The 23,990-nt window shown below is 40.9% G+C and overlaps 1 protein-coding gene across 1 annotated transcript in view; it reads right to left on the bottom strand.

Annotated features, from left to right (window-relative positions):
- Nucleotides 1–23,990, bottom strand: part of grk3 (G protein-coupled receptor kinase 3) — a 108,453-nt gene that overhangs the window by 6,785 nt on the left and 77,678 nt on the right. The window contains exons 10-17 of the mRNA XM_038304215.1: nucleotides 23,823–23,901; nucleotides 21,204–21,334; nucleotides 16,886–16,980; nucleotides 14,236–14,343; nucleotides 11,535–11,601; nucleotides 4,251–4,351; nucleotides 3,960–4,026; nucleotides 2,082–2,177 (exon numbers count right to left, since the gene is read on the bottom strand). Of these exons, the coding sequence (XP_038160143.1) occupies nucleotides 2,082–2,177; nucleotides 3,960–4,026; nucleotides 4,251–4,351; nucleotides 11,535–11,601; nucleotides 14,236–14,343; nucleotides 16,886–16,980; nucleotides 21,204–21,334; nucleotides 23,823–23,901 (744 nt within the window). The remainder of the gene's footprint in view (nucleotides 1–2,081; nucleotides 2,178–3,959; nucleotides 4,027–4,250; nucleotides 4,352–11,534; nucleotides 11,602–14,235; nucleotides 14,344–16,885; nucleotides 16,981–21,203; nucleotides 21,335–23,822; nucleotides 23,902–23,990) is intronic.

Below are 23,990 nucleotides of genomic sequence, written 5' to 3'. Positions count from 1 at the left end.
GTGTTGGGGACGTTACTTTGAAAGAGTAATTAGTTAAATTTACTAGTTACTTCTCCCAAAAACTGAGTTACTGAGTTACTCCACAATAAAAGTAACTAGTTACTAGTAAAAGTAACTACTGCGTTAATTCTGTGTTTCTCGCCCCCGTAACCCTCACCACCCAGCCCCCACCTTCTCGCCGTGTGTTTCAAAGCCAGCTGAATAGAGCGGCAACAAAGACAAGAACCTGCAGAGAGTTTTGCATTTATTGCAACTCAACGTAAATGACTCTTCTTATAGGGGTTGTTATAGATACTGCAACATCCATCTGTCTGTCTGTCCGTCCATCCATCCCGATTTCTCCCTATAGGCTAACATTTGATCATTCTCGCTGTGCGGAGATGCAGGGGAAACGCAGCTCGACGTAACACCGGTATTTCCATCAGGAAAACGCTGTTTTGCTGCTGGAGTCCTCCTCACTCTCCATCTCTCTGTGTGTGCTGTACGTTAACACCCACCAGCAGAAACACCCACCTACCCAACTGACAGACGGAATCTCACTATACATCAGCCATTATCATCCTCCCCTCTCTCATGACAAGGCGCGCAAGAGTCCTATTATGAAAAAAGGTTGATTGTGCGACCTGAGTAACGCGCAGTAACGGGGTGTCTGCAAATGTAACTGTGTTATAGTTACAGTCAAAGTAATTAGTTAGATTACTCTTTACTAAAAAAAAAGGTAACTGCGTTAGTAACTGCAGGTTTTCTAAGGTTTTGAAATTCATATGAGGGCATTTGATAATCTGTGAGTCAAAATCTATAAAATAAACAAAATTGCATCTAAACTGGATTATTTACCATGAACATAAAACACTGATCCAAGCTTTTTCACTTCTGATTTGATTCTGATACTTAGATCTCTGCTGATGCTGATAGTTTTCTGAAACTAAAACTCTGTTTGCTGTAATGTCATCATGTAGGAGGCGGCCATAAGCACACATGTATTCAACAGAAGGCAATTGGGATTAGTAGGTCAGAGGAGGTGGGGATAAATCTAGAAGCAGATTGATAACTGATATTAGCCATTTCCTTATATCCGTTCATGTGTGGCTGGCCATGTCCCCAATTCCTCGTTTTCCAGCCACTTTTGTTGAAATTAGCTTTTTCCCATTCTCTAGCTTTTTCTCCGCCTAGAGCTTCTTTTCCAAACGTACGGCTTTACGATCAACTGGAGGCAGTCTGATATATCTGAAGAAATTTTTTGCATAAACGTTTTTTTTTTCAATGCCACAATCATCTTTTAATTTTAATGCAAATTAAGGCCTTAATTAAAAAAAATTATTTAATGACTTTTAATGATTTTTAATGACCTGCGGAAACCCTGTCCTGAGATCAGCTAAACCATTGTCATCATTCCCTCCATTTTCTATCCTTTAATGTTTTCTTTGATCCCATAAGAGATCTTTCTTTGTTTTAATTGAGACTTTCTGACCATATATGCTTGTGCCCATCTATCATGTAAATGGAGGAAGCAAAGCAATGGATCAGGATCAGTTAGACCAGAGGGGGATCAGTCTAGTTCCTGAGCGACTTCCTGATTCATTCTTGGTCCAACATAGCTGACTTACCTCCTCAGGATGTAGGCAAGTTCTCCAGAGTCTCAATCATCTGATTACTTTATTCAGGTGTGTTAGACCAAGGAAGAACCTAAAGGTTGCCCCTAATGTGACCCCCCCTGGGTTAGACAGAGTCAAAATAATCAGTATCAGAACAGACACCCTGTATCGGCCAAACTCTGATTAAAACAGCAGATTACAATAAAGAAGCAAACTTTCTTGTGTGAGAGAATTTGAACATTAAAGACTGAACAGATCTGGCCTGATGGTTCTGGTCCGTTTTTTAATGATACTGGGTTTAGAACCTGCTTCAGTACTGGGACCGATACTGATATGGATGAGTCCATAATGATTTGATCTCTGCTGCAGGTAAAGACGGGAGCAGTGAGGGTCAAAGGGAGAAGCTGAGTCCACTGATAGATTCTCTGGATCCCGTCAGAAGCTGCATTGTGAAATGTAGCGTTTGGAGGCTTTAGTCTTTTATACCTTGATGCCCTTGGTGTCCTCCTCGTCAAACGAGCCAATGTCAAAAGCATCGGCAGCATTCACCTCTCCCCTGGGTGGGATTAGAGGAGGGGGGTACTGCAGTGGGGAAACAGAGAGAAGATGGTCAAGTGAAAGAGCAACAATTTCTGGTAAATCTGCAGTAATCATAGAAATGCTTTGGACAGATTAGCCGTCATGTCTCCTATGTCCGAGGACAGCATTGGGAACAGGATCAGGCTGCCTCCAAACAGCTGCTCTCATTTCTTCTCCTTTCTGCCGTCATACAAGATCTCATTGTTTCCAATTTCAGACTGAATCCTCGTCCTCCATAGTCTCACCCCCCCATCTGACTGAATTATTTCTGATTTTATTTTTTAACCTAATGTAAACAAAAGATTTTTAGATCCCTGTTAACTTCACCCTGCGTACTTAGCAGGGGGCCCGCTCTGCTGAATTGGCCAAAAACTCGCCGCTCTCCAGCAAAACAAATCATTCAGTCCAGCTGGTAAACTGTTTGATGCAAACGCACCTTTAGAGAGAATAAATGTTTAAAATGAGATTCAGAGGAAAATTTGCCTTCTCTTCCTTCCCTTCAGAAGTCGTATGGACGGCATCCCGTTATCATTTTGCTTAGAGTCCATAAATATTTATCTATAGTAATGTTTATGACCTGATGAACGGCTCCCCCTAGTGGTCTGCAGCTCTTCAAGTTTGCAGCTTCCTAACTTGAAGTTGTTGTTTTTTTTTTTTTAAATTTGCAGAATTTTTTTCTTATAGTTTATTATGTGCTTTCTAACTAGTTTTCATGTCCTTTTATTCTAAGCTATCTCTACAGTAATGCTGCTATAGGATTAGACTTCTGGAGGACATAGGGACCCCTTTTTCGTCATTCTGCTTCATTCTTTCTCTATTCTCCCACTGCAGAATTTGTTAGTTCAATCTCTAATGTTATGCTCTCTGCTTTTTCTCATCATATTAGCTTAATCTGGTCTGTTCCTGTTTGGCTGTGACTCCATCCTGGAGAAAAATATCAGCTGTGCTGCTGCAATAAACACCTTTGTTTATAGATGCTGGAGATCGGGCTGTTTTTCAGTGTAGTCCTGTTTCTCTGACTGTGACTGGCCTCTGACTGCTTCTTTCTGTATCTCTGCTTCTGTCTCCTTGAACCCCAGATGGCCGCTCACACCGAGCCTGGTTCTGCTGGAGGTTTCTTCCTGTTAAAAGGGAGTTTTTCCTCCCCACTGTCACTACAAGCATGCTTAGTGTGAGGGATTGCCTTCGAGTCAATGAGTCGATGCAATCAACTGGTTTTCCTTAGAAAACTTTGAATCAATTTGACTGGATGATCTGGTTTAACTGTAAAGTGCGTTGAGATAACGTGTGTTGTAAATTGGCGCTATAGAAATAATCTGAATTGAATTTTGAATTTGCTGTGAAATCAAAGATTTACACGTTTGCATCCCTCAGACACCTTAGAGAAGAACTGACCCATTTATTATTAACCAGTGGCTTACGTAGGCTTTAAGGAGAAGCAGAGTTTCTATCTAATATTTAAGATTTTAGATGCAGGCTGATATTTTCTGACATTATTAATTTTTGGAATACATCAAAATGATTTCTGAATAATACAGCTTTCGCTGACAGTTAAGTCTGACTCTGATGATAGAGGTTACGTTTAGCGTTCAGCGAGCATTTCAGGTTTCTTTTTGACTTCAAAATAACCCAAAATAAACAGCTAAATCAGGGGCATGGAGTTCTGACTGCTCATCTGTTAAATAAAAATAATTTTTATACAGCTTTCATAAATGCAGAAGGAAAAAGTCGCCAGCAGCTCAGAGAGAAATCAAAGGTGAAAACAAAGGGAGGAGGCTCACTCACCTTCTGCAGGTACACCTGCTGCCAGTCGATACCTTTGAAAAACATGTGCTCCTTCACCTCTAGTGCTCTGCAGGTGTGGGGAACACAAACCCAACTGTTAGACTTCACATCAGCACTAGGTGGCAGCGTTGCACAGAAAGCTAATAAATTTGTCTTTCAGTCATGCAGATATAAAATAAAACCACTGAAGAACCGAGCTGAGTTCCAGTGATCCCCCAGTGACTCCAGTCCTAACCATTCCCACCTCAAAGCTAACTGCTAAGCTGCTCTGTGAGCATGACGGGTTCATACCCTCGGCCCTGGCATCCCAGCCGCTTGGACACATCCCTTTGCAGCAACCCCTCCAGGAGATCTTTTAGCTCTGGGGTGAATGAGTCCGGCAGCTCCACATTCTGCGTGGAACAGAAGAAAGAGGAAAGGAACGTCAGAGTGAGAGGTCTCAGGATGGATCGGCGCAGTTTTACACAAACAAGAATTCAGATGAAACCTCATATTTGTTCACACTATGAAGAGCAGAGTCTTTTTTCCCTCCCACTGTCTAAATCAAACTCCTTGTGTTTTGAGTCAACAGGGATTAACATCATTATGTTTGCTAGATAACAAGCCTGCTTTTAAGGCTAGGCTTAAAACTTTCCTTTTTGATAAAGCTTATAGTTAGAGTGGCTCAGGTTATCCTGAGCTATCTCTATAGTTATGCTGCTATAGGCTTAGACTGCTGGAGGACATAGGGACCACTTTTTTATCATTCTATCTCTATTCTCCCACTCCACAGAATATGTTTGTTAAATCTCTAACATTCTGATCGCTATAGTTTTTCTAAGAGTAGCTTCATCTGGTCTGTTCCTGTTTGAAACTTTTCAATTTGACTGTACTGGTGAACTGTAAAATGCTTTGAAATAACGTGTTGTGAATTGGCGCTATATAAATAAACTGAATTCAATTGCTTAACAGGATCACAACACAGTTAAATATCTACTTTTTCTCTTCTTCAAATGAATCAATTTAGGACAAATTCTTCATCATTTAGTCAAACTTAGCTAAAAAGCAGAATTCCACAAGTTTCTGGTGATAGTTTGGATTTTAGCCCACTCCTCAGAGCAGAACAGCTGGAACTAAAATGTATTTTCTGACTCTTAAACCTCCAGCCTCTAGGTGGCAGCAAAACGCTTTTTATTGAGCTGCTCTGCACCAGCGACAGTATATATTAGGATAAATTAAACCATCAAACTTTCTTTCTGATTCAAACCCAAACAGACTGATTTTAGAACCAAAGACTAAACATTTATTTTAGGACGAAGCGCGTTCATGTAAATGTGTAATAACACTATGAAGTGATGCTCGTTCCTGTATTATTAATGTTAATACCATTTAGGCCTTTTATTCATTATTTTTCACTATTGTAAAACTATATAGATGATCGACAGTCCAAACATTATTTTATCAAATTTATTAATTTTTTTAGGCTGTTTTTCTTTTTTTAATTTTTATCTTCATTCTAATCTTTCATTGTCTGGTTTTAAATTCATATCCATACAGTTAATTCCCACCACCTGAAAACAGAGTTTTATTTACACAGAACTGACGACTAAGGAGTTTAAACAAGGATATAATACATTAAATATAGATAAGAGCCAAAGTTGAACACGTTTATGTCTCCTTTTCAGGCAGATAAGCAGAGGTAAACTTATTACTTTTCTTATCTGATACGTACGCATCATCTATGTGTGCAGGTGAGTGAATCAGCATTTACATATTTACAGATATATTTATAGATATTAATTGATAAATTCTTTTGTTTTTTAATATGTCTAAAATAAAATAAACCGATTAGGACAGGAATCTAATTTTATCTCAAACAGCAATGCTACGTTCAGACCGCAAGCAGCAGAAGCAGCTAGTTCAAATGAAAAGTCAACGGTTGACTCCAATTAAGGCACAGCAAAAGGTCCTGCAGCGTGTTTTAAGCAGCGCCTCCTAAAATATGTTGGATTTTATTATTCTGGCACCTGCAGTATGGATTATAGTAGCAGAAAACCGCGAAGAGGGGACCGGGCCAGAGGCTGCCATTGAATGGGATTCCCAGTGACAGAGCAGCGCTGGTGTACGGGGGTCTGAGCGGCTCTGACAGTGAAACAATATTTGAAGGCAGGATTGTAATCTGGATGAACTGACTGCACAGATTAAGTTTTCAGGTCAACTTTCTCACTGAAAAACATATAAAAGACTACTTTTTACCTTCTGATTACAGAAAATATAGCTGCCATTGTTACAGGAAGAGAAAGGTTTGGGCAGCTCAGCCCATAGCGCATCAGAACCGCTTTTAGACCGCACAGCTAGAGCAGCAAAGATGCTTTAGCTGCTGGTCAGAACTACACTTGAACAAGCATCAAAAATGAAGCAGCACGCGGGTTTTTGGTTCTCCTGCTGCATGCGGTCTAAACTTAGCATAACTGAGAAGAAATAACTTTTTTTGACGTCAAATAATCAGATCATTAGTCTTTTGAGAACTTATTAAGGAGCCTTTTGATTCAGAAGTGTTGAAGCAGGGAAGGATCTATATCTACATTCACACTGCAGGCATATGTGACCCAGATCAGATTTTATTGTGCATACGTGGCTCATTTCTGACTTTTCTGAAAGTTTCCAAAGGTCAGATGAGGCCATTTCCACATGTGAAACGTATCGGTTGTTTTAAAAGTGTCCTCGTGTTTCATTTCCTCTCAAGGCTCCGACTTCTCACTCATTCAGACTCTCCCTCCAGCAGAGGAATCACTGCTCCACAAAAAAAGCACTGGAAACAGCTCTGATCTCTTTTTTCTTAACTTTCTCTGTCTTATGATGGGATCATTATTGTCGGCTGATGTCAACCTCTGTCCTGACATCTGTAAACAGCGCGCCGCCGTTTACGGATGTCTCAAAAACTGCATTTGATCAAAAGTGGACCTGCAGTGTGAACATAGGCCAAAGCTTTCTGAGTTTGTCTCCACTGGCCTAAACAATCACTTCAAAACCAAAATCTTTTTCTAAATGTAAACATCTGGTTCCAGCTGAGGATGTGTTTCTTCATCCCACCTGGATGATAACCCAGGTGCTAGAGCAGAGTTAATCCTGCCTGCAGCTTAACTGCGGATTATAGACGCAACATTAAAACCTAACAGTGATTACCGTGGAGCTCAAACTGCATCTTTATACCGAGAAAAATATTTAATAGGTTTGCATTTTCAAAGTAAGGAATCCTTTTTGTTTTTTTTCCATGTTTGTCTCAACAACCGAAAAAACTAAACCTGCAGGTTCTGTGTGATTCCAGATGTGGACAAACTCATCTAAGCACGCCTTTAATCCTGGCATTAGGTTCTCCCATACCCACAATCCCAGGCGCCCTAAGGAAGATCAGCAGCTTTTGAGCCAATAGAAAGGGAACCAACATGCTGCTGAAAGGACTGGGTTCAACCACTCATCTCTATTTATTCACTGGATTGCTGATAGCCTAAAAAACGTGAAGTCATTGGCCACCATATTGGTACTCCCCAGTCCCACGGAGATGCGCAGTAAAAAGGCCTACAGGTTTAGCATTTGGCTGCAAAACCAAGCAGCTCCTTTGTTGTGGGAAAATTGTTCCACTGGTAATTTCACTGTCAGTGGATGAACTAACCAAGGAAATCCACACATACGCTGATGTGTCCCAAAGTATAGTATGTGGCGTAACATTAGTCCGGCTATTAGCCATTGACATTGTGTCTAAAGTTAGAAAATAGAAAGTGGAGTAAATAGAAAGTAATCAACTGAAATGTCAATGTAATAATTCATTATTAGTTGGATGACGCTGTCGTTTTTGTTTGTTGTATTTCTCATTGTAAAAAGTCATGAGCTGAAATATATTGCATGTTAAATTGACGTCTAAATTCAGTGTAAAGAGGGAAGGGTTACTTCAGTTCACAGGCATTAGCAATGGATTGTGGTGTCCAACACCCAGCCAATCCCGTTAGGTTTTCTTAGTCACGTGACGTGACGCTTGTGACGCTTATACTGTAGGTAAACCAGCATCACGGAGCCGATCATGCAGGCTAACGCTAACTCAGCTACAGAAAAATTAAAGTAATAAACTCATCGTTGAGTTAGTGTTAGCTTGCATGACCATTGACTTCATAATGACTATGCAATGTGATGTGCCGATTTTCTTTGTATAATGCTGATGCTATGAAACAGCCAGTGTGTGTTAAAATAATTAATTTATCTTTATTTTAAAAGCGTTACGCTCCCCTGAAAAGGAGAACATCATCATGTTTGATGCTGTAGCGACCAGTCTAACTAGAGGGTACCAATATGGCTCCCGGTGGCTTCACTCCAACCTGTACTACCGACGTTCTATCAGCAATCCAGTGAATGTAGATCAGTGGGTTCAATGCTCTGATGGCGGATCTGTTTGGAGAACTGATTGATATCCATGTTAAAGATGAAGGCTCCTGTGAACAGAGCAGCCAACAGGAAATCCAACCCAGGCTGATCAGGGGGCCGCGGGGAAGCTGGAAAACCAGCAAAACAGCCAAACAAAACATTAAGGCTGAATTTCACAGAGAAGGAATGATTTAGGAGAAAACCATCCACTGCATCGAGATGGAAGAAGAGAAAACTGAACCAGAAAGGAAACATGGAGCAGCGAGTCTCATGAGGGAACCGGTTGAGAAGGTCTGATGTAATGAGCGTCGAAAGCAACCTTCTCTGACAGAATCTTTGCCGCAGCTCGTTTGTCTGCTGCTGAATGGAGATGTTTCAGAGAGCAGAGGTGCCAGCGAGCGGGCCCCGCTCCATCCATCTCTCCCCCCCAGGTGTCTGCTTCCTTCTTCTTTATGCAGCAGGGTCATTCCTCATCTTTAATAAACACACAGACGACCAGGGCCGTATTTTTAGACCGTTTTCTCTCACAGTCTTTCACACAGCCGCTGGCAGCCATCTCTCTCACACCCAGATTATCTGCGTTAGAGGATAAACCAGATTGAGTGGCTAGATTTAAATCCTAATCTGGGTTTATTGGGATCATACTTTCTCTGTTTAGACATCCTACTCTTGCAAACGGTGGGAAATGGGAGGGGGGGTCATGAATGAACTGGACTCGATTAGGTCCACTTTGGATGCATCAAATGCTGGTTCAGACTGAGGCACATGGTGTCAGTGGGCTGGATGGATGTAAGTCACCCTGAGCGTGACTCATCATGGCATCTAAAGCAGATGGATCAGACAGAGAAGCAAAGGAAAGTCCAGCGGAGCATTTCAGCCATTTCTTCTTTATTCCTCTACAGCCCTGAGCTAGCCTGTCCCTGCTGCAGACAGGAATCCACACAGCATGATGCTGCCATCACCGTGTTTCCTGTATAGCGGATTCCTGTGTAAATTCTCATGATAAACACATAACAGGCTAAATTTGGAGGTTTTTTCTCAGTCACTGTCTGTTTTTCTGCCTGGCTGTGTGTTTCCTGGACAGGGCCACTTTTTACAGTTGCTTTTTGTATCTCTGCTTCTGTCTCCTTGAACCCCAGTCGGCCTCAGCAGATGGCCGCTCACACTGAGCCTGGTTCTGTTGGAGGTTTCTTCTTCTGTTAAAAGGGAGGTTTTCCTCTCCACTGTCGCTACAAGCATGCTTAATGTGAGGGATTGCCTTCAAGTCAATGAGTCGATGCAATCAGCTGGTTTTCCTTAGATAAAAACTTTGAATAAATCTGACTGGGTGATCTGGTGAACTGTAAAGTGCCTTGAGATGACTTGATGTGAATTGGAGCTTTAGAAATAAACTGAACTGATGCTTTCAGCAGCGCAGACGTCCAACTTCCTGAACAATTTGATGCCAATCAAATCCTCGTTTTCTCCTAGTTTACTATAAAACCAGCTCTGAGCAGAGCTCCACCAACAGCTGTTAGCTTTATGGGTGCAGTTATCGATTAGTTCTGTAATCCATTAATCTATTGATTAATCTGGAAAAACAGTTGGATCAGAATTAAACCAGTGCTGCTTTAACAGAATATCACCAGGGATCCAAATAAAGCATATTTACAAAGAAGCTACTTTTACAATCTAAAATGGAAAATGTTTATATTTTTCGATAAAGTTTTAACTTCATTTCTGCTCCGAGTCGGTTTTTCTCTCAGCAGGTTTATACATGAATTTAACCCTTAAATTACCAAATTACTTGACATTATTTCAATAATTGATTAATATTGTTAATGGTTTCAGGTCCATTTTTTTCATTAGTATAAAAATGTGTTGTATATATTTTTTGTTAAAGGAATAGTCCGCTCATATAAAGAATTCAAACTTCTGAAAGTATTTTAAATATGAAATTATTACATACTGTTCAATAAATGATAAGTGTTTTTAATTCAGAGTAATTTCATTTCAATGTGCTTTACTGGAGGCATCCATGTTTGTCAAAGAACACTACTGCCACCTACTGGTTTGTGACGTCACGGTGCGGTATCGGCTGTTGATCAAGTCCCAGTGCTGTATCTGGTGTTTGTCACAACGCGCTATTATCCAAGTATTCTTGAAAACATTCTTCTTACAAATGTTGGCTACTTATTAAGGGTTTTTTCTCTGGCCAGAAGTTTGATGGCAAATCCTCCCTCTTCCAGTTGGCAATGCAACAACGAACCCGTCCATGGAGGATCAGGAATCGGAAAGGTGAAATAATTAATATTCTTTTTCACTTTTACCCGATGTATTACAACTATTAACTATAGCTCTGGTGAATTTCAATGGTGAAGTCCTCTGGAAATCTTCAATAATTGTTGTTGATTGCAGATGTGTCTAGTAGTTCTCATTGATTTTGCTTGTAAAGCGGGGAGAATGGCGCTAGGCTTACCGCACCGTGACATCACTGCTGGAAAACGGCAGGAGGGAGGTATTACTATATTTGGGCAAAAATGGCCGCTCCCAGACTCAGTCATCGCGGCAAAAAATATTGTTTTTATTTGGTTACTGATTAACATTAAATTCATTAAATCACTGCAAACATGTTAGTTTTAGGTATAATGATCCATTGATTATTCCTTGCTGACCGGACTTTTCAGTTAACCTAACTTCTGCTCCAAGTCTGTTTTTCTCTCAGCAGGTTTTTAAAGTCTGTATGATGAATTTAACCCTTAAATTAGTAAATTACTATAATATATTTACTATAATTATTTCAAAATTTATTAATGTTGTTAATAGTTTCAGGTCCAACATTTTTCTTAAGTATAAAAATGTGTTGCATACATGATAAAGTTGATGGGGTGTGAATACTTTGCCTACAAGTCACTGGAGGCGTTGCGATGACCTCTGACCCAGTGAGCAGAGCTGGATCTTTTTTTTCTTCCACTGATCATGGAAACATTTCTATCTGTAGAGCAACTTCGACCTGATCGCAGCTCCGTTTGGACTCTGCTCACTTCATTTGTGCATCCATAAAATATTGTGTGCATGTGGAATTAAGTGAAGTTGACTTGAGTAAAGACTCATATTGCCTCCAGTCTTTATAGCGTGTTTACAGAGAGGAGGTTGGAGGTGTAATGAAGGTCTACCTGCAGCTGCAGGGACATGTCTTACCATGGTCAGCGTCATGCGGTCTATCTCATGTTTGTCTTTGGTCTTGTGCTGTCTGAAGGGGCTGTGCCTGCAGAGGACAGACAGGAGAGCCTGATAACGTCACTGAAGACAAGTGGAAACAGTAAGAAGGAGATGAAGTGAGGGGAAAGAGGGAAGAAAGCGGCTGCAAAGAAGCAACATCACCTAACTGGCTCTTTTCCAAACAGGCCACTCTCCTCCCCTCTAAGTTAAAATGTGAAACTGTGTTTATAAAAGCTGCAGCCTAATCATTCTGAACAGACCCATATTTGACTCAGAAAGCCTGGATGTTTTATCCGTCATCACAGTTAGACCCGGTCATGAATGTGTTAAAACTCTGCGCTTTTGCATCGGTTTCTGAATAAATGCAATGGATTAAAAAAAAGAAGAACTGATTAAAAACATTCCTTTCCGACTAAAGAATATATCCGTTGTATTTCTGCAGCGACAAAACGATCGACTCCAAGCTGGACTCGTCCAGCTGAAACCATCCATCTAACCAGACCGGTTGCTTAAAAAAGAGCGACCCATTGTCTACTTCTGTTGCCAAGGGTTACCTTGAAAGAAGAGAGACGAGTAACTGTGTCTGAGCAGAAAAAAAGGCTGAACGTTGAAAGAAACGGCTGCTGAGAACAAGACGAAGAGTGAGACTTGGGCTGCAGCAGAACCAGGAGTCCAGTCAGAACCAGAAGTGTGTCAGAGAGTTGAGGGCTGTTTAACCGACAGCGTGAGGGAGTGAAGGTGCTGCAGGTTTAACAAAAACAACAGCTTTAATGGCGCCATCGCATAAAACCTCAATATGGTCCCATATTCCATGTTGATTTCTAACCAGTCGTCAGGAGGTTTGGTTTGGATTTTTTCTAGTGTCCTTTCCTTGAGAAAGGAAAGGGAGGTTAGAGGAGAGGAGAGAGACATCAAGCAAAGGTCAGCAGGACTGGGACTCGAACCTGCGACAGCCGGTATGTGGGTCCTACAGCAGATATTTAACAAAAAATAGTTTGGTTTTATTTAAAGATCATTTAATATTTGCAGATTAGAATAACTTTAATGATCAGAGCTCAGTGTAAAAAGACTATCTGGATGTAGAGGTTGTTTCTGTACGAGTCACATCCATCCATCCAGTGGATGTCCTAATCTGAGGGTGTAGGGACCAGATCTGCTTGAGTTCTGCACATGCCAGTGACGTTGCGCTAGATGATTGGCTGAACGTTGCCGCATGATGTAAAACATTGGGGTTGCCTAGAAAACAATAACATCACGCAGCGTCCGTGTGCCGAGTCGGGAGCTTCTGCAGCCTTACGGCTGATTTATACACAGAAACCAGGTCGTCCGTGCATTTCGCAGACACTCTGCTGCACCTCTCCAAAACTGTAGGTTACCGCAGACAGTGCCGCAGACAGCAGGCCTCTGATTGGTCAAATCTACATCAGCTCTACACTATGCGCATTTCCAGTTTGGTACCTTACCGGCTTGTTTTGTTTGTATGACCGCCATTGTGGAAAAAGACTCGTGAAGATGGACCAGCTAGAAGAGTGAGGTGTGAGAGAAAGCTGGGACCCTTTTTCATCCTGGATTCCCACTCTTTTTCACCCTCATGTCCCTCCATTGTCGCACAAACTTGCCCCAACTCCCTCACCGCCTGGACCGTAGCTAGTTCCTGATTGTCCACTCATGCGTTGTGGCGTGGAATAATATCCAGCCAGGCCAACAATTCCCTTTAACGACCCCTCTTTAAGAGACAGACAGGTATGGAACATTGGAGGCTAACTAAAGACGCCCAGCAACCCCCATTCCAAAGGGGTGGACCCGTTCGTCTGTTTCAATTTGCAAAATCAAGGCTTTGTTGGTCTACTCTTCAAAGCCTCGAAGTCGACGCTATTTCTGACATTTTTAATTGAAAAGCTTCCTGGATGGGAAGCAAAACATCTTTAAACTGGGAAACAAAGTCCAGTGGATTGTTTTTTTACTTTTTTGGACTGAACCTTCACCTTCATGCAGCTTTCAGTATTCGCTACATGTGTGGCCTTTTGACCAAACTCTGATCTACATTCCTGCCAAATCTCAAATCTCTGCTACTTATGGTTTTCCCCTTCTCACTTTAGAGGGCGCTGTAGAGTCATTTGGCCACACCCATTTTGAATTCCATTAAAATATGTTAATTTTCACAGGAAGACAATTTACTGCTCAGTTCTGAAAAAGTCAGATTTCCAGGTAATGACTGACTGCATCACAGCTTGGGGAACAGGAGCTTCAGCAGGAGCGCTGATTAAGAGGTATTTCAGTGGTTCCTCATGCTGGAAACATCCAGCTGTCTCTCTCTCCGTCTCACACCAACTCTTCCTCTTTAGATTCAAACATCAATGGAAAGTCACCTCACACACCTTTCCCTGGATTTGGGCCTGCTGGGACCAGACCTCTGGCATTTACACACTCCAGATCAAACACACGCGCGCACTGGCTCTCATAGAGAAACAAGATCAAAAACACAGCAAACAGAAGGCGGGCGAGAGGAACTCTGAGAGAAGGGATGTGAGCGGACTCAAAGAGGCTCGCGCTAAGTGCCAGAAGAGCTTTCAAAGCGTTCAGGAAGTCAGGATGTGGAGGGAGTGGAGAGCGTGGCAGAGGAGGGCGATAAGGAGAAGGTAAGGGGATGAGAGCGGCGAGGAAAGCTGCAGCTTTTTACCCTCTGAGGAGTTTGAAGAGCATGCAGCCCAAAGAGAACCAGTCTGCGCTGCTGTCGTACGCCGTTCCCTTCTGGAGGACCTCTGGAGCCATGTAGCCATGAGTCCCACTGTGACAAACACACACCAAGGAAGAGTTAAATCACACATTATTTAAAAATCAGAGAGGAACATTTACTCTGTTTTACAAAATGCAAAAAACTAGAAATAAGTAAAACATTCTCAAAAAAAGTATATTTAACCTTAATTTGAGTAGGTAAATAAGATGATTTGCCATTGGGCTGAGATAATTAGATAGGAGGAAGTCAGAGTACCCAGAGAGAACCCACGCATGCTCAGGGAGAACATTCAAACTCTGCAGAAAGACCCAGGGTGGGAATCAAACCCAGAACTTTCTGCTGCAAGGCAGCAGCGCTACCCACTCCGCCACTGAGCAGCCCATATTGAATTAATCGTCAACTAATTTTCTAACCGATTAATCGTTAAACGGAGTATAGAGACTGTAAAATGGCTTCAGCTGACAGAGCGACCCACTTAGAGCAGCAATAACATCAAAATTGTAAAAAAAAAGTAAGCATTTTGCATTTAAGATAAAAATCATTTTCCTCTGTCAATCTCCTCTGTCCAGAACTCAAGTGGAAAAGTTCTAGTTTCACCTGGTTTAATTTTCAAAAAATACTCCTTAAAGGAACCTTTTGCTATCTGATTATTCATCGAAATAAGTATTGAGAGATTGATAATTTTGCTAATTAATCACTATTTGCAGCCCTACTTTTATCATATGTCTATTCAATAACTTAAAAAAAAAAGGTTTTTAAATAGAAATGTTGGATTTTTTTATGGGCTTTGATTAAAGTGCAGTGAATTAATTACAGAAGCTATAATAACTTCAATTCCAAAGCTTAATGGAGTCCTTCCAGTAGTTTATAAACCTGAAATATGGGTCAGATTTTCTCTGACTAAACAGTTTCAAACAGCGGTCAGCAGTCTGGTTATTGCCGAGTCCAGATCGAGGAAGTCATCCAACAATCCGCTGCTCTGTTGTAACATATCGGGCAGGTCTCCTGAACCACGCTGTTGCACTTCGACACAGGATGCTCTCTATTGTGGTTCTGTAAGGGTTCACATGTACTCAGGAGCCATTTCCAGCTTCCTGAGGAAGAGGAGCCTCTGTTGAGGTTACCTCACCAGGGCTGAGGTGTTCCTGGTCCAGAACAGGGCAGAGGGGGAGTGAAGTGTGGCTGAGCATTGTCCTCTCCTCTCTCCATTAGCAGAGCCATGTTTGGCTGCTGGCTTTCATTGTTTTTAAGGCTTTCAGAGCTTGTGTTTACTTCTACCTCAGCTGCATGGATCTGCAAACCAAGTATAACCTGCACTTCCCTTCTGAAGAATTCTATCTATATTCTCCCATTATTCAGAATCTGTTAGTTGCCATCAACTTGCCTGGTTCTGCTGGAGGTTTCTTCCTGTTAAAAGGGAGTTTTTCCTCTCCACTGTCGCTACAAGCATGCTTAGTGTGAGGGATTGTATTTGAGTCAATGAGTCGATGCAATCAACTGGTTTTCCTTAGATAGAAAACTTTGTATCAATTTGACTGTATGATCTGGTTGAACTGTAAAGTGCCTTGAAATGACATGTGGTGTGAATTTGGCGCTATATAAATAAACTGAATTGAATTGAAATCAACTGCTGCCATCAACACCTTTGTTAATAGATGTTGGAGATCAGCCTGTTTTTCAGTGTAGTCCTGTTTCTCTGACTGTGACTAGCTACATGTGCTCTCTGTATCCTCAGACATGGGAGCTGGCTCTGAGCTCGTCTGCCTGGCTGTGTTTCCTGGACGGGGCCGCCTGTGGAGCTTGTTGAGCTTCTCCTTGAACCCCAGTCGGCCTCAGCAGATGGCGGCTCACACTGAGCCTGGTTCTGCTGGAGGTTTCTTCCAGTTAAAAGGGAGTTTTTCCTCTCCACTGTCGCTACAAGCATGCTTAGTGTGAGGGATTGCTGAAGAGCCAATGAGTCGATGCAATCAGCTGGTTTTCATTAGATAGAAAACTTTGAATAAACTGGATGATCTGGTTGAACTGTAAAGTGCCCGAGATGAAGTGTGTTGTGAAATGAAAAAGTAGAGCAGTAGTTCCTGCAAACTCCAGCATCAAGAAATCAAATTCATATCATGTTAGATTCTTTGCTGCTCAATGTTTCAAAAAACAGAGCTTATCCTGCCAAAAAAAAAAAGTTAAAAAAAATCCACTGGACTTTGTTCCCAAGTTTGAATACGTTTCACTTCCCATCCAGGAAGCATTTTTAATTCAAAATGTCAGAAATAGCGTTGATTTCGAGGTTTTATCCAATAGCCGAACAAAGCCTTGTTTCTGTTTGGAAAACATGCAAATTGAAACGGATGGACGGGTCCACCCCTTTGGAACGGGGGTCGTATGGCTTCTTTGTTAGCCAGCAATACCCCGTACCTGTCTGTTTCTATTCCTGACAGTTTGAATTGAAAAAGCTTGCTGGATGTGAAGCGAAACTTCTTCAAACTTGGGAACAAAGTCCATGGAATGATTATGACCTGGATGACTGAGAATCTTCCCCAGCAAGAAGCTTCTCCTTCCTGAGAGCTAAACATTGTCAGTATCAGACGTTAGCACTTACACACTAGCGTGGGGCTTTTTCTTGGAGAAGTCGCAGGCCAGGCCGAGGTCCGAGATCCGAACGTGGCCGTGTTCGTCCAGGAGGATGTTAGCCGGCTGGGGGGGGGAGACACACAACCAGAGGTTACCATTTCCACCCAGCAGCTTCCAGTTTTGAGCAGATACAGGCAGCAGCAGAAGGCCTCCTGTCCTGGTTTTCCTCTGTGACTCGCTCCCTCTTTTCACTCTCCAACACTCAGAGTTAAAGTAACATGGGAGTTGTACTTGACTGTTTATGGAAGCCCTAAAAATGTTCCCTGAACTCCTGCGAAATAAAGCCATTATTATGGCAACCCGTCCAAACAGGAGAATCGGAGGTAAAACAGGGAAAGGCTGAAAAGAAAAGATTTTGTTGTTGAAGCATGAAGATGAAGCTGATTAATAGCGGTGACTTTGGGAGATTCTTACTCATCAACCTTCTTAATTTATTCAAGCAAGATTTTAAAAAAATAAAAGTTTACTCTGCCACCAGGTAAAATGTTTTAACTTATGTAACCTCTCTGCAGTCAGGATGCTTGCTGATAAAAACCTCGCCTCTTGGCTTTTCGGAGACGTTTTACATTAAATGCTTAGAATGGTAGAAGCTAACTGTCTGTTACCTCCAGCTAAATACTAGGAGACGACTCAAGGTGAATTCAATTCGATTAAAAAAGGCACACATGTACAGCAGCAGCCATTCAAAATGGCCCTTCCCAGTCCAACGCCAGCTGAATGGCAGCCAACTTCCCTGCAACTCCCAGCAAAATCCCCTCCAACTTCCTTCTGCTGGGCGTGCATATTTATTTACTCTGACTCCACCCTTTCACTGAATTACAGGATCTGACCAGGAGATGGCGCTTCTCTTTAGATCTTAATGTCCACAAACTATGATAGAAAGAATATTTTAGTACAAAGATTGATGTTTTAAAGGGGAATGTAGGGGACCAGCCAAGGACCAGAAAAGGGCCCATAAGGGAATATGGGGACATTTTGAATGGCCACTACTGTATTTATTTCAAACACGCATGTAAACTACTCTCCAGGAGCATTTTGGATGTTTTATTCATGCAGATTTAAAACAATGAGCCTTCATCATATCCCAACAATGAATTCATGATCCTCCTGCTTTTTAAGCTCCTGCAGATTCTCTCCAGCTCACATGTGGACCTGCTTCTTTGCGCTCATGTCAACTTTTGTCACTTTGAGGAAGGAACCAACCTTATCAACTAAACTGATTGGCTAGTTTTCAGAAAATCCCGCCTCTTCAGACGGCACAGTTTTCTTCCTGGTTGTAGTTGTAATGCTAGCAAAGAATCTTCAGGCTGAACGCGGTTCCCTTAAAGGAAAAGTCCGGTGAATTCAAACTTCTGAAAATACTTTAAATATGAAATTATTAAATACTTTTCAATAAATGATAAGTGTTTTTAATTAAGAGTAATTTTTATCTGAATGTGTTTTACTGGAGGCATCCATGTTTGTCAAAGAACACTACTGCCACCTACTGGTTTGTGACGTCACGGTGTGGTATCCGCTGTTGATCAAGTCCCAGTGCTGTATCTGGTGTTTGTCACAACGCGCTATTATCCAAGTCATCTTGAAAACATTCTTCTTCCAAATGTTGGCTACATATTACGTGTTTTTTCTCTGGCCAGAAGTTCGATGGCAAATCCTCCCTCTTCAAGTTGGCAATCCAACGATGAACCCGTCCGTGGAGGATCAGGAATCAGAAAGGTGAAATAATTTTTTTCCACTTTTACCCGATGTATTCCAACATCCAGCTGCCATGCACATGGGCATTGTCAGTTTCACTATAGCTCTGGTGAATTTCAATGGTGAAGTCCTCTGGAAATCTTCAATAATTGTTGTTGATTGCAGATGTGTCCAGTAGTTCCCATTGATTTAGCTTCTAAAGCGGGGAGAATGGCGCTAGGCTTACCGCACCGTGACGTCACAGCCAGAAGATGGCAGGAGTGAGGTGTTACTATATTTGGCCGCTCCCAGACTCGATGATCGCGCTGAAACATATTGTTTTAATTTTTTTTACTGATTAACACTAAATTCCTTAAATCACAGGAGATGTATTAGTTTTAGGTATAAATAATGATTCAATGATTATTCCTTGTTGACCTAAAAAGGTAAAAATTGTTTAATTTTAGTATAAATCTTTTATGGATTTCGTTTGACAGCAGCAGAAATATGATCTAAGAGGCGACAATGGCGTCTAAAACAGGATCATGCAAGGATCCATCTTTAAATGTCGTCATTTGCTGGATAAGACAGTACTGATTGTGTCAGAGGGCGTCTGCTTACGGCAGCCTGCAGCGCAGCTCATTATATTACATTTGGAACCTCATATGAGCTAAGCTAACGTTAGCTCCACTGTTTATACAGAGGAAAATTAAGCTTGAATAAAATCTGGTTGGACATGAAGCCAGAATTCGACTCTTTCAGAGAACAGCGATCAGCTTCAAGATGCTTTGCTAACGTTAGCAGACACAACCAGGAACAAAAAACTACTTTTTCAAGAGGCGGAATTTCCTGTGAAGTAGCCAATCACAGGCAGATTACTTTCCCAGGTTGGTTCTTTCCTTAAAGTGACAAAAGTTGACATGAAGACAGGAACAGGTCCGCATGTGAGTAGGACAGAAGCCACAGATGAGAGTTTGGAGGCATGGCTGGGATAAATGTGCATGAACAAAACATTAAAACTGCTGAGGAGAGTATTTTACATATTTCTGCAGTAAACAAAACTGCTTGTTTGAGTATTTATGATGTTAACTACCCTCAGCCTCATCCTCACAAAGGTTATGGAAAGTTTCCATCATTTGATTTCATGCTCCCTCTCTGTTGACCTTAACTCCATTATTTGACTTTATCAGCAGTGGAAACTGCTCCATGACAATGGCGCTACTGCTTTAGCTCTCCAAGTCATTTACATAGCCAGATAGAAGCTTTATTGATCCCTTATGTTATGTTCAGACCATATGTAGCAGGAGCAGCTAGTTTACATGCAAAGTCAAGTTTACAAGTTTACATGCGCATCAAGGCGCAGCTAAAGGTCCTGCAGCGCGTCTGAGCATCTGATGTGCACGCGCAGCTGGAGTTGGAAAAATTCAACTTTTGCTGCTCGACGCGCCACATCAACCAACCGGAATTATTCAGGCTTTTACGATGGTAAACATACGCTGTCAATCTGCTGCTAATTTCATACTGCTTAATAAATGTGTTTATTCAGAGGACGTATGCAGGAAGAAGGGGAAAGGATAGGGTAGCTCCTCCCAACGCACATCAGACAGCTAGAGCAAAGAAAATGCTTCAGCTGCGGATCAGAACTGAACCTGTACAAGCGTCAGAAATGAAGCAGGACACACGTATTTGCCGCTACTGCTGTGTGTTCTGAATGTAGGATAAGGGAAAATTAAAATTCCAGCAGCATTAAGAATACAAATCAAATTAGAAAAAAAACACTAAAATGAGGTGAGGTGGTAGTATCTGTAAATCAGTTAACATCCTTCCTACTAGCTGCAATCACTTTCCTTTGATTTGCACCTTTATACCATTAAAACAAGCAGAAAAATTAACATTTGGCTTTAGGGGTGTGGGGAAAAAAAATCGATTTGGTGATATATCGTGATTTTCTGCTGCCCAATATAATATTGATCCTTCAGTTCCTAAAATTGATTTTCCAAAAAAACTTTTTACCCTAAAACAATGAGGGAAAATGGGCTACCTCTGCAGCGCCACTCTGGTAGATGGCGCTGTGGAGCCTTTTTGCTGTGCAGCGCAGCACCGTATCTGTAGTTGAGGCAGTGTGGAAAATGTGGACTGACTCAACCCTCAAACAAGATGGATTCTGGTGCACATATACAGTACTTACTTTTTTAATCTCTACATTTTATTTTGATAGCTGGGTAAAACATTGCAGTATAAAGTGATACTGAAATATTGTGATAACAATTGTGTATTGTGAAACGTATCTTATCGAACACACATGCCAATATCCATCTCTATTTGACTTTCAGAAGCTTTATTCCATTTTTTCATTAGGCGGTTGTATTAAAATGTTAAAACGCAGAGAAAGCAACAACTAAAACTAAAGACCTGTTTTTAACTCAGAATCAAACCTGTGGCCATTAGCTTGTATAAAAAATAGAACCATATTTGTGCCTCAGAACTTTAATCCCAATCTAAGTTAAAACCATTAAAACGTCTATGATCATACGTTTTTACCCCCTGAATAGAATAGTCATAGAAAGTGTTTAAAGAACTTAAAAACAAGCTTTGAGGAAAAACACTGTTACCTTCAGGTCCCTGTAGACAACGAAACGGTTGTGCATATGTTCCAGACCCAGGATGATTTCAGCGGCGTAGAAGCGCATCTCTTTCTCGCTGAAGACGCCATGCTGAGAGAGGTGGTAGTGCAAGTCCCCCCCTGAAACGCACACAGAAAGACAAAACAACGTGGGGCGTTTAGGGCAGGATGGTATCATCAAAACATTTGTAACAATAAATTTCCTCATTTCAGATGTGATATTATTTTAATATCGAACTAAATAAAAGCCCAAAACAGACGTTTAGAAAGCTGCTCCAATCTAACATGTTGAAAATATTGACTTCCATCTCGGCTGGCCAATAGAGGGCGCTAGGGTTCCGTTCCACCCACCCAATGACCCTGATTAAGACATACAAATATATATTTTATAATAATTTAACTTTGAATTAAAATGTACAATATATTGAAATGTATTAATATATATATATATATATATTAGATGTGCAAGACAAATATTTAATCTTTAATGACCAGTAAAGCGTCATTCCATTTTTCGTCAGATTGGTGATGTATTTCCGCCCTAGGGCGCTAAAGCTTTATTCTGCTTTTCCTGCCTCTTTTTTAAATGTCAGGATCTAACCCAACATGGATTAAAAAGAGGTACGACTGATTTAAAGACCTTTTTAGAAAATGAGCATAGTTGCTTATAAATACATTCTCAGCAAATAGGTTTTATACTAGGGATGCACGATATTGGGATTTTGGCCGATATCCGATATGCCGATATTTTCAAACTCATGTAGCCGATAACCGATATCGATACTGATGTTAAAGCTGGACAAAAATAAGTAGTCATTGAAAATAGCAGTTTTGTTATCCATTTCTGACACTTTGAAAAATAATACACTCCAATATATTTTCATATGCTGATATCAAATAGATTTTAAAAAACGAGGTATCGATCTATTTTACTTTCAAAATCTCGTGAAATTTCATCGTTCTGTTACAAACTCGTGATATTTTGCAAATTCTTGTCAGATTTTGTTAGTAAAATAGATCGATACCGCGTCAATATATCAACATATAAAAATATGGCAAAATTTTGTGAATTTTCGGGGGATTTCGTAGCATAACGATGACATATAGCAATATTTCATTAGTAAAAGAGATTGATATGGTGTTTTTAAATGGCAATATATCAGCATATGAAGATATTGGGATATTTTAATCTATCAATATTTTTTCCCTCGTCTTTAGAAGTTTTTAAGTCTGTAAAAAAGAAGTTTTTGAGGAAGAAAAAGAAGTAGTATTTTTTATTTTTTTTTTAAGACTTAAAAACTCAGAAGCTGATCAAATATCGGGTTAAATATCGGTGGGGTGGCCGATGTCCGATATTCAGTTTTAAGGCCGATACAGGCCGATACCGATAGGGGGCCGATTATATCGTGCATCCCTATTTTATACGTTAAAAAATATAATATAAGCCGACTAATAGCTTCTCCATTATTAAACTGGTACATTATTTTTTTAGGTTTGTGACGCAATATTGAACCAATTCTGACTTTAATCTCAGAATTCTGAAAAGTCCAAATTTTTACTTTTCCCCTATATTAAACTGAAATATTTAAAAATTAGTTAACTTTTTTTTTTCCAGCGGCCCTAATCCTCTTCTGTAGGAACACATTCAATGCCAGTCTGAATTTGCTTCTTTTTTATGTTTTTAACAAACTGTGTCATCATGTTAAGTTTTAAAATCCTTTAACCAATCAGTTCACTTTTCCACTTTCATTGTATTCAGCCTAGGTTTTGGCAATAAACCGGATTTTTACTGTTACCTTCATTCACTACGACAACCTACGCAAATTTTCCCATGTCGGTAAAGAAATCGGTAAAAAATTCTGCCATTTTCCTGTGTGCGCTAGGCTGGTATTTCCTTCGCCTTTAAGACACGGCAGCATGTAGGGGATCACGTGACTCCACCGATCCGATCAGAAGCATAAGCTAATAGAGAGGCAGATGAACCACTGTAATAAACGGAGATCAGTGGAATGAGCCCAGGGAAAGGGCTGTTGAACACAGCTGTAAACCAAATGACATCAGCTCATCCTGTGGAGCTGAGCGAGAGCAGACATGAAGCTGAGCGTGCAGAGAAGAAGTCAAGAGCGCGTTGGCAGAGCTGAGCGCTCAGCAGACCGGCTTTAAGCGAGGGTGTGCGAGTTTAAACGATGCAAATTGTTTTCAGTGCACGTTCAGTTCGATGAAAATTACGCCATAGATGTTGAGCAAAAGAAAACGAAATGAAAAGTTTGTCTGAAAATTGTCGGGGAATACCCAAAGTGACACATCTAACCTCCGCCATCTACAGCACAACCACACTGTTGAAGGCTCCATTACCTTTACGCAAAAATGTTTGAAAGAGAGGAAACATTTTTCTCCTGTTCAATGAGACAATGTTGAATGTTTAAACCTCAATGGGTACAAGACTTTAATATTCAATTAAAAGCAAATATAGATAGATTAGTAGCACTTCCTGCACATGCCTTTATTTCTGATAGAAGAGCCGGAGCATTTATCGCGCATTTATCGCTGGAGATAAAACTACCAAATTTATTGTGATAGTGATTTGAGGTCATATAATTGAGCCTACCGTTCATTAGGTCCAGGATGAAGCAGAGCTTGTCGGGAGTGTGAAAGGCATAGGTCATACAGACGATGAAGGGGCAGTCCTAGAAGGAAGAGGAGCAGACAATCAACATCATCATCAATAAAAAGTAAAACCAAAAGCTCTGAAAGTATCAAAGTAGATTGGATTAGT

Source organism: Cyprinodon tularosa, unplaced genomic scaffold (assembly GCF_016077235.1).
Source record: "Cyprinodon tularosa strain WSP-4 unplaced genomic scaffold, ASM1607723v1 ctg529, whole genome shotgun sequence".
Lineage (NCBI taxonomy): Eukaryota > Metazoa > Chordata > Actinopteri > Cyprinodontiformes > Cyprinodontidae > Cyprinodon > Cyprinodon tularosa.
The sequence above is the reverse complement of the archived record's forward strand: the minus strand, read 5'-3'. Positions and strand labels throughout refer to the sequence as shown.